The sequence below is a fragment of the Carlito syrichta genome, unplaced genomic scaffold (assembly GCF_000164805.1).
Source record: "Carlito syrichta isolate Samal-C Ts95f unplaced genomic scaffold, Tarsius_syrichta-2.0.1 Scaffold315753, whole genome shotgun sequence".
NCBI classification, from domain to species: domain Eukaryota; kingdom Metazoa; phylum Chordata; class Mammalia; order Primates; family Tarsiidae; genus Carlito; species Carlito syrichta.
In genome coordinates this window covers 456,026-466,213 of record NW_007259849.1, presented here as the reverse complement: position 1 = coordinate 466,213, position 10,188 = coordinate 456,026, and the positions used below count along the sequence as shown (strand labels likewise).

The following is a 10,188-nucleotide window of genomic DNA, read 5'->3' as shown; positions in this document are numbered from 1 at the left end:
CTGCCTTCTCCCTTCCTGCCAAGGGTGACTCTAACAAAGAAGTTGTTTGCTGGTCAGGGAGAGGAGCATGGGCTGAGGAAAGGGGTGTGTGTAAGGCTGGGGGGAGAGCAGGCCGTGTTGCTGCAGCTGGTGCTGGCCACTCTGCCTGGGTGAGGGCTGTGAGTCATAGGGACCAGTGCCCGCCCAGGGGATTGATTGCATGTTGATAAAACATGCCACTCTGTGGGGCAGACCTGGACAGGGGAGCTGGGCATTTGATTCCCGCGTTGGAGCTTCAGACAACTATGAGTCACTCTGCTGCGTCTGAGTAGCCGGTGGAACTAGACCCTGGACCTGCCTGTGGGTCTAGTGTGTCATCCTCTTCCTGCGAAGTTTGCCTGTTCATCCAGGACCTGCCCTTCAAGACCATCAGCCACCACTGTGCACCTGCTGTGTCGTCTGTGTCTTCTTGACTCTTGGGTGTGACTGCACTGACCAGGAAGAGGTGCTTGACCCTACCCCCTTCTGGGCTACTCTGAGCTCGAAGACCAGCTGAGAAGACAAAGCAGAGCCCAGCCATGGGAAACTGGCTGGCCAGCTTGTCCCAGGAACCACGCTGACCATCGCCTCTCACTTGTGAGGCTTTGTGCTGGGAACAGAGCTGAAGGAGAGGGGAGGACATCAGTCAGCGGCACACAGACCCTCTGCCAAAAAACCAGAGGTCATCCATCTGCGTTCAGTTCTGCCGAGACCAACTGTCTCCATCCTGTTGGGACAGTCAGGAGTCAGAGCTCAAGGAGTTGGGCTTCTTTGGGAGGGGAAATTTGAGAGGGCAATGGAATCTTTGACGGAATCTGGGTTCCTCTGGAGCTTCCTGCTGGAACCGGAAAGCCAGTCGTTGTGGTGGTACTGGAAGTGGTTTACCGATGTACCTGCAGGTGCCGAACACCATTGCTGGCACGGATCTGAGGAACTCCCGGCCGTGAGTGTTGTGACCCCGTTTCCCCATGTCTCTGCTGCACCCCTGTCATGTCCCACTTGGCTCTGGTATCCGGAGGCCCCAGATTTAACAATCCTTGAGCCAAAATTCTTTAGACATTTTAAATTAAAATAGGTGGTCCATGCTTCACTTTTGGAGAAAATGGCTTTAAGCAAGGATGGGGTGGGAGGCCCGTGGTCTCCGACATCAAGAGGGTGCATGGTGGCAGGCTCTCCACACCCACCTAACGTATCCCTATACTTCAAACTCCAGCTGAGGGGGTGCTGGCCTGCCATCCACCCTGACAACCTCCTAGAGTCAGGCCTGACTGGCAAGCCTGGGTTAAGGAGCCTGTAGGACTGATTGCCTTCAGAGGCCAGGGCTGGACTTACCCTTACCTCCTCCACAGTTCTAAGGAGAGAGGAGCAGCCCTCTGGATCTGCTTGGTTTGAAGATTTCGGCCAACTCTGCACCTCCTCCTCTGTAGATGTCTGAGCTGTTACTGGATATGGGAGAAGTGGGCAAGGGGAGAGAGCACTATGGACAGATAATTGGAAATAGGACTTCTGGGCTTCAAGGGTTGGATGCCTGATGTCCAGTTTCACCTGAGGGGTGCTTGGAGCCTCCTGGCAGGCTGCTTTTCTGTCTGATACTGGAACTTTTAAGATAGGAAGACCCACTACTGGGAATGGGAGGCTAGTGAGAGGCCCCAGAGCAGATGAGTGTCCCATTCCCAAGGGAACGTGTCCTTGTGGGGAAACCCTACTATTTCCTCTTGGCACAAGGACCAGAAGCAGTCACTATCCAGAGGCCGCATAGAAGAGTGACTCAGACCTGGAGCTCTGAGTCAGATCATCTAGGTTCATATTCTACTCTCCCAAGTTGCTTAACCTCTCTCTGTTCCTCAATTTCCCTGGGTATAAAATGGGATAATAAAAACAATCCTGAGGTCATATGCAATAACACATATAAAGGGCTTATGGGTATGATTGGTACATAGTAATAGCTCATTCCTCGTTAGCTATAGAGCAGCTCTAGAAGGTCAGTTAGACATAAGGAAGAATTTATTGACGTTCAGACTTTCAAGCAAGAGCTTTCGATGTGTGGCCTCTCGGAGGCCAAGGGGCCATCTAGTTTGGATATCTCAGTACCAGTTTGAATTTAATATATGTGCCAGAGGAATGTTGTATTCTAAGCTGCTTTTCTAGCCACAGAAGCTATGGGATCAGGTGTCTTCCAGATACTCACTCCCAGTGGCCCTGATACTTAGTTCAAATGTATAACAGGTGATTTTTTAGAGTTTGGGATTCTGTGACAGCATAACAGGGCACCTTCTAGTGGCAGCAGAACTCATTTTGTAAATAAGCCAAGAATAAAAATTTAAAATTCAAATCACCTATGGACAAAGTGATAAAGCATTTTCCCCTCCCTCCCTCCCTCCTTCTCTTGGATAATCTCTCCAAACTAAAGTCATGCCATTTTCTCTTCTAACTTCCTGAAACACCCCTCTTCCCTCTGGCTCAAAGACCACTGGGCTACAGCTCAGGTAGGCAGTGCATGCTGCGAGTATGGTCAGGCAGAGCCTCGGCCTCCTTGTGGGCCATTCAGCTTTACAGAAACCAAGCAATGGAAAGTCCAAGGCCCATTGCCTTCTCACTTCAGCTGTATGCCAGTAGACTCTCAGGAAATTGGGAGAGAGAGTATAAATGGCCTAGACACATGTCACCATCAGCAGCAGGACAATCTGCCTGCAGACACACACTCCTGGCTGAGGGACAGCAGCGCTGTCCCTGTGTAACTAGGTCAGCACATCGCCGGGTGAAGTACAGATGTCTCTGTTGCCTGCACAGCTCGCCCTGGGTGTACACTTGTTTTTATGTATTGTCTGTGGGGTGCCCTTCGTCTACAGGCGTGTGTCTGTTTTTCTTTTTTAAATTTCAAGATTGTAAGCTCGAAAGGGCAGGACTCGTGTCTATTCAAGCTCATGGAATTTCCAAGGAAGATTTGCTAAGGCACGTTATGGATATGAACCAGCACTGAGGCACCCATGTAAGCTAGGTGAGAGGTGCACACAGGACCAGGGATCGTGAGTTCTGCCTCTGACCAAGTGGGAACCCTGGGAGGTGACGTCTTACTGTTCTTAGTTTCCCTGTTGGTCCTGGATGGGATAGATTAGATAATCTTGGAAGGATGGGAGGGGAAGTTGTGTGCCTCTAGTGTACCAGATGTGTTTTTAAATTCTCTGTGTGCTTGTGCTAGCACTGGTTTTATGTTTTATTTTTTCTTTTAGCACTGTGTTTTAGGATTTTTTTTTAAACCATGTGTTTCCCACACAGCCAAGTGCTCACTGTGTTAGTCATGACTGCACCTTCTTCTGAGAGATGTGTTGGGCTCCATTATGTCCTGGGCCCTGCTGGGGGGTTGGGTAGCCACCTTGGGTCCTGCTTCACTGACAAGATGGAGCTGTTAACTGGCAGAGGACAGAACAGCAGTAGCTGCATGATGGGTTCCAGGAAACCCCCGGAAGTGCCCCTTTCTTGAGAAATAATGTGGACTCTTTGTTAGTATGTGTGGTATTTTCTCATTGATGAATTCTGGCTATCAAGTGTTTTGCAGTGGCAGATTCTCCTCACTATGTTTCTTCAGACCAAGCCCTGTTCCCTAACCTAAGCCCTATTCCCTAACCTGGCCTTTTGTAGACTGGGATTAAAGAGCCTCATCTTTGCCTTTTTAATACAGGCTCCTTCAGCACCTTCCTCCCTAACCCTACAGAACCTGAGTGCATCTTGCTAACCTTGGCCATTGTCATGCAGGTGTTAAGCCCCACTTACAAGCAGAGAAATGAAGACTTCAGAAAGCTCTTTAAGCAACTTCCAGATACGGAGCGCCTCATCGTTGGTGAGCTGGGTGACCTGGGACGGGGCAGGGAGGAAACCTGGGAGTCCCCAGCATAGTACTCGGGTTGCTTCTTCCAGGTTGCAAGACAATACCAGTAAGCACATCTGTCTGGGAACAGGGAGAGAGGATGTCCAGGGCACTAGCTTCTGCTGTTGGGGCTTAGGGCCAAGTACCAGACTTGTGGCATCCTCTAGATGCCCACCCTGGAAGAAGTCATTGGCACTTTTATCTCTGCAGATGGCCCAGCAGTGAAAAGGGTTGGCGTAGTTGTGGGTGGGCGGAGGGAAATTGGTTGAATTTTATTGGTCTTTAGCATTCTTGACCCCCTCTGCTATCACATTTGTTCCTCTGCCTCCAGACTGTTGCATATTGTACCACATTTATGTTCCCAACCATGAGATGCCAGGGACTTCCTTGGTCTCTAGTTCAAGTGCCTGGTACCCCAGTCAGTAGGTGGTTGGGCTCTCCCAGAGTGGGTGAGAGGGATGACATGCCTGCTGGGCAGTGGTTTGCTGAAAATGCTTTCTGCCTCTGAGCTCCCCTGTCCTGCCTCCTACACAGATTATTCATGTGCACTCCAAAGAGACATTCTTCTTCAGGGCCGACTCTACCTCTCTGAAAATTGGATCTGCTTCTACAGCAACATCTTCCGCTGGGAAACTCTGGTAAAGACTTGGGGCTTGCTTCTTGGGCTGTCTCCGTGGCTGTGGCTGAGCAAGCTGCCCTCACTTTCTTCCTTTTGCCCGCTTCATGCTCTTCCTAAGCCTTTGCTTAATTAGCAAGGACACGTGCCTGAGTCTTGAAGGATACCCTATTCTGAGTCCCAATAAAAAGACCTTCTCTATCGTATCTTCCCCTCCTTCCTCTTGGGTGTGGAAGAGAGGACTAATAGCATTTGCTCTTGGTGAACGCTGGAGAATATTTAGCATGAGTTACTGCAGAAGGAAACACATAGTAAAGTAGAACGGGCACCGGCCTTGGAACTCAGACCTGGCTTGCACACTTTCTGGGCTCTGCAACTAATTAGTGTGTGGTTTTAGGCTTCTCCTTTCTTTGCCTGTTTCCTCATCTCATAGAATAAGATGGAGAAAGGTTAACTAGATGATTTTTATGGTCCCACCCTGCACCAGTGTTAGGTTTCTGTAAGTGGCACATAGCAGAACCTCTGCACATTTATCAGGCTGTGTAGAAATGAGAAAGAAAGTACCTGGTCCCAGAATTGTTGCACGCATGGCTATAGATGAGGCTTAGTCTCTAGCTCACTATATAGCCTCTGCAAAATACAGGGGTGAACTAGGCGACCTTTAAGATGGGCCCTTACAGGGTTAGAAATATGTGAAGAGAGGCTGGGCACAGTGGCTCACGCTTATAATCCCAGCACTTTGGGAGGTGGAGGCCAGAGGATTCCTTGAGTCCAGGGGCTCAAGACCAGCCTGGGCAATATGGCAAGACCTCATCTTTAGAATAAATCAAAAAATTAGCCAGGCGTGGTGGTGCTTGCCTGTGGTTCCAGCTACTTGGAAGGCTGAGGCGGAAGGATCGCCTAAGCCCAGCAGGTCAAGGCTGTGGTGGCTGTGAGTGTGCCATTGCACTGCAACCTAGACGACAGTGTGAGACTCCAACTCAAAAAAAATTTGTGAAGGAATCTGATTTCCTCTGTCTGCACTGGTACCTCGGAACACCCTTTGCCTGATTGCCCTAATGTTTCCTCTCACTTGTCATCCATTCTCTGTCCCCTCGGATGCCAGCTGACAGTCCGTTTGAAAGACATCTGTTCCATGACGAAAGAAAAAACAGCTCGCCTCATTCCCAATGCCATCCAAGTTTGCACTGATTCAGAAAAGGTAAGTGGAGTCAAATTCTGGCTTTTCTACCACCCTGACACCGCCCTCAGATCCTGTCCCCCTCCCCCGCTTCTGTGTTTCTGCCCTTAAATTACATTAATGTGGAGGCTAATAGGATTGAGGTAATGCAGATTCCAGGAACCACCTCCTGGGTGGACAAAGTGGTTGGAGGCTGAGCAGGCGGTGGGAGTGGGGGTAGAGTGACAGAACACTGGACTTGGAGCCAGACCACCAGAATTTGAGTCCGTCTCTGAGCCTCAGTTTCCTTAAGTGTAAAATAGAGCCAGCAATACCTATAAATAGGTATTGAAATAACATGACAGCTGAGTCTTGAAATTACATGACATATTCAAAACACTAAATTGCAGAGCACTCCAGTAGTCGTCATTATATATCAGCATAGTTGATTACACCTCAAAAGAATAAGGAGTCAGTCTGATAGGAAACAGATTCTCCCTTGTTGGTATCAGAAAATATGGTGGATAAAATGAAAGAGAAAACAGTGATCTTTGACTTTTCTTCAGACCCGAAAGACTAATAGATTCAAGGCTAGGTGTGGACTAGATTTCTGCTGAAGACAAGGTCTGTAATTCCCTTTGGACTTGGGCAGTTCAGTAGCAAGAACCAGGAAACTTTTGGGGTCAGTGAGTCTTTGGTTTGAATTCTCCTTCGGACAATAACCAGCTCTGTGTTTATACACGTTGCCTAGCCCCACCAGCCTGTTACTCTTTATTAGTCACGAGCAAAGCTTTGTTCATTGTCTAAGGCTTTTGGTGTAGTTTAAACGAAATAGCATTTGCAGAGCATCATGTAGGTGTTCAGTAAAATCTGTTTTTGTTGCTTTCTTCTTGCGTTTTATGAAAGCTCCCTACTAATGGGTAAATGTCATGAGCTGGTTTTCCTTCTTTTTTTTAATCCTAGACATGTAGATTTGTGCCTAACACATACTAACATTCATTTAATTTGTTGAATGAATGAAAAGGGTCAATAGATCGGTAGGGTAATGGGTTGGTGGGTTGGTTCACAGCTCACCCCTTATGTAGTTCCAGGACTTAGGTGAAGGACTTTTTAAGAAAAAAATTAGAGACAAGGTCTTGGTGTGTAACCCAGGCTGGTCTCAAACTCCTGGTCTCAAGCCATCCTGCTGCCTTAGCCTCTCAAAGTGCGGGATTATAGGTGTGAATCACCATCCCCAGCCATGAGGAACATTTTTTATGGAGATGAGGATTTCAAACCAGGGAGAAAAAAGCACTGAGGAAATTGTGGGTAAAAATTGAAGGAGTTTGTTGCAGTGAGGACTTACAGGCCACTAGTGAATAACTGAAAGTCATTAGTATTTGAGGGTGAAGTCAGTATCTTTTTTTAAAGGAAAGAGTACTGTGTCTCCATTCATTAGATTGTAAGTCTTAACAGACATTCTTGTCATTTTCTCTTCCATTCTAGCACTTCTTCACATCGTTTGGGGCCCGGGATAGGACGTATATGATGATGTTCCGACTCTGGCAGAATGCTCTCCTTGAAAAGGTAAGTTCTGCCCAGCTTCATCCTTCAGCCTCAGCAGGTACATCTATCCAGAATGTTCTTTCTCCTTTGGTGTGGGCTCCATAGATAGTTTGCTTTTACTGTTGGATTGGCTAGTACCGCATCTCCTCATGACTGCAGACCTCCTAGACTTGAGTGAGTGATGCATTCTCCCACTGATGGTATTGCCTTGAGTCGTGAAAGTACCTCAACGCTGTAAAGAGTAAGGCACTCATTGACTTCAGGCACTTTCATTCCACTGCTTTTTAAATATACCAGGATTTATTTTAATCAGAAATGGTAAGACATGCAGCCACAGAAATGGCTGTCATGAAGGAAGAAGTTCTTAAATTTAGAGAGCCCTAGATAGGAGACATGGCATGCCCAGCAGGGCCACTCGGGGAATCACAGGGTCGGTGAGAAGGCAGAGAGAGTGAGGGGAAGGCATGAGCAAGAGCCTTTATTGCGGTTTTTGCAGGAAGGAGTGGGTGAGGTAGAGAGTAAGCAGCCCAAGCAGGTCTGGGATTGACTGGTTCCAATAATATCAGCAGGCTTCAGAGTACAGGGACTGTCTCCAGTTGCCTGACCTTGCCTTGATCTGGAGTTCGATAAGAGGTGGTTGGGCCTATGGGCTTTGGATTGGTTAGCTGCTATGAAAAGCACGCTCTCTCTAGGGACCAGCTCACCCTGGTGGGTCCTTCCCCAGCCAGCAAGATCCCAGATACCAAAGCATTCAAAATGCAGAAAATACAGTTAACACAGCTACTGATTGACTACTCAGGTGTTTGAATTACACTGTGAGGAGGCACAAATGAAGTTGGTGTCATGGTCGCTGCATTTATGAAGTTCTCACTCAGAACTGTCTCCAAGCTAGAGAGAGACATAAGAAAAAAAATTATATATATACACATACACATTTTCCCCTGGATTAGCTATTTGCATATATATATGATTGATATGTATATATTTAACTGTATCCTTGTATGCGCCTTGACTCCACCCAAGCTAATTACTGTGTAAAAAACTGAATAGATTTATTACTTAGAATTTCTTCTAATCTGAGAGCCTATTGCCCTGATAACAATCCTGATAATTTACTTGAGCTGAGATTCTCTGCCTTTATTAGCTATCAATAATAGGCTTGGCGCGGTGGCTCTCATCTGTAATCCTAGCACTTTGGGAGGTCAAGGCAGGAGGATTACTTGAGCCCAGGAGTTCAAGACCAGCCTAGATAGCATAGTGAAACCTTGTCTTTATAAAAATAAAATCAAAAAATTAGCTGAATGTGATTGCAGGTACCTGTAGACCCAGCAACTAGGGAGGCTGAGGCGGAAGGATCACCTGAGCCCAGGAAGTCTAGACTGTGGTGAGCTGTGATTATGTCACTGCATGTCAGACTCCAACTCAAAACAAAACAACAAAAAAGTATAATTGTCATAAGTTTGACTCTCCACTGGCTGATTTGAATTTTCAGTTCCCAATTATCATCATTGCTCAATAAGACACAGGGCCATTCATATGCTTCGCAAACGCTCTCACAAAATAGTTGTAATAATTCCATCTGCTGAAGAAGGTCTGCTAACTGCTTGTCCTGACTGTAGACAGCCAAGCTGAGCTGGGTGGAGTTGGCCAGGGAAGGCTGCAGGGAGAAGGTGAAGAGTGGTACAGGGTAGAGCATGGCTGGCAGAGAGGCAGACGTGTTTGGGCAGTATGAATGTTGCACACGAGGGCCAAAGATATGAGTGGGAAGTCTAGGGGAAGGCAAAGAGTTGCTTCCCTCAGGCACTGGGAGAACTGCCACCACCAAGCCTTGCTAACCCAGAGACAGGGTCCTGACTCTGCCATTCCAAGCAGTTGTCTTTAGTCTTACAATCGAAGTGCTGGCTCATGGTGTCCTGCTAGCTGCCTGCTTCTTAACCCATACCTTGAAACTGTACACTTGGAGCTCTGATACTTTATGAAGTCTATTGGTGCAAACATTTCTTTTTTTTTTTTTTGAGTTGGAGTCTCACTCTGTCGCCCAGACTGGAGTGCAGTGGCCGCTCCCGGCCACCGCAGCCTCGACCTGCTGGGCTCCGGCGATCCCTCCGCCTCAGCCTTCCGAGTAACCGGAATTACAGGCGTGTGCAACCACGCCCAGCTAATTTTTTAAAAATTTATTGTAGAGATGAGGTCTCGCTGCCCGGGCGGGTCTCAAACCCGTGGGCTCAGGCAATCCACTCACCTCAGCCTCCCAAAGCGCGGGATTACAGGCTGAGCCACCGAACCCGGCTAAAATATTTCTTTTTTAGTTGGAATCTTATTCAACTTTTTTAGTTGGAATCTTATTCTGTCGCCTAGGCTGGAGTGCCATGGCATAATCATTGCCACTGCAGCCTTGACTGGCTGGGCTTAGGCAATCCTTCCACCTCAGCCTCCTGAGTAGCTGAGACTACAGACGTGTGCCACCATGCCCAGCTAATTTAATTCATTTTAGAGATAAGGTCTTGTTGCCAAGTTGGCCAGACTTGTCTCGAACCCCTGGACTCAGGCAATCCTTTCACCTCAGCCTCCCAAAGTGCTGAAATTCTATGCGTGAGCCACTGTGCGCGGCCCATGCAAACATTCTTGAAGTTTGATTTTTAAAAAATATTGGTGGCTTCTGTTTTTCTTCATGTCCTTGCCCTCTTTTCCACATACTTGTCCCTGTCACGTTTTCCCCTCTCTCAAGCTGAGACTCATTTATGGTCTTCACCTCTGATCTTAGTTCTTTGACATTCCTGTGCCTCCCTCCAGAGACTCTGAAACTCACGAAAACTAACTTTTCTTAGGATATTGCTTTTAAGGAGGACACATGGGCACCCAGTGAAATAAGAAAACATTGGTACTAACTTACAGACTATAAGCAAACATAACACTTCAGAATAAAGAAGGAGCCGGGCTCGGTGGCTCAGCCTGTAATCCTGCGCCTTTGGGAGGCTGAGGTGA

The 10,188-nt window shown here is 47.6% G+C and overlaps 1 protein-coding gene across 6 annotated transcripts in view; it reads left to right on the top strand.

Annotated features, from left to right (window-relative positions):
* Positions 1–10,188, top strand: part of GRAMD1B (GRAM domain containing 1B) — a 273,865-nt gene that overhangs the window by 242,182 nt on the left and 21,495 nt on the right. For all 6 annotated transcript variants that reach the window (XM_021706540.1, XM_021706542.1, XM_008073198.1 and 3 more), the window contains 4 exons: positions 3,772–3,856; positions 4,418–4,521; positions 5,605–5,700; positions 7,144–7,224. In XM_021706540.1, the coding sequence (XP_021562215.1) occupies positions 3,772–3,856; positions 4,418–4,521; positions 5,605–5,700; positions 7,144–7,224 (366 nt within the window). The remainder of the gene's footprint in view (positions 1–3,771; positions 3,857–4,417; positions 4,522–5,604; positions 5,701–7,143; positions 7,225–10,188) is intronic.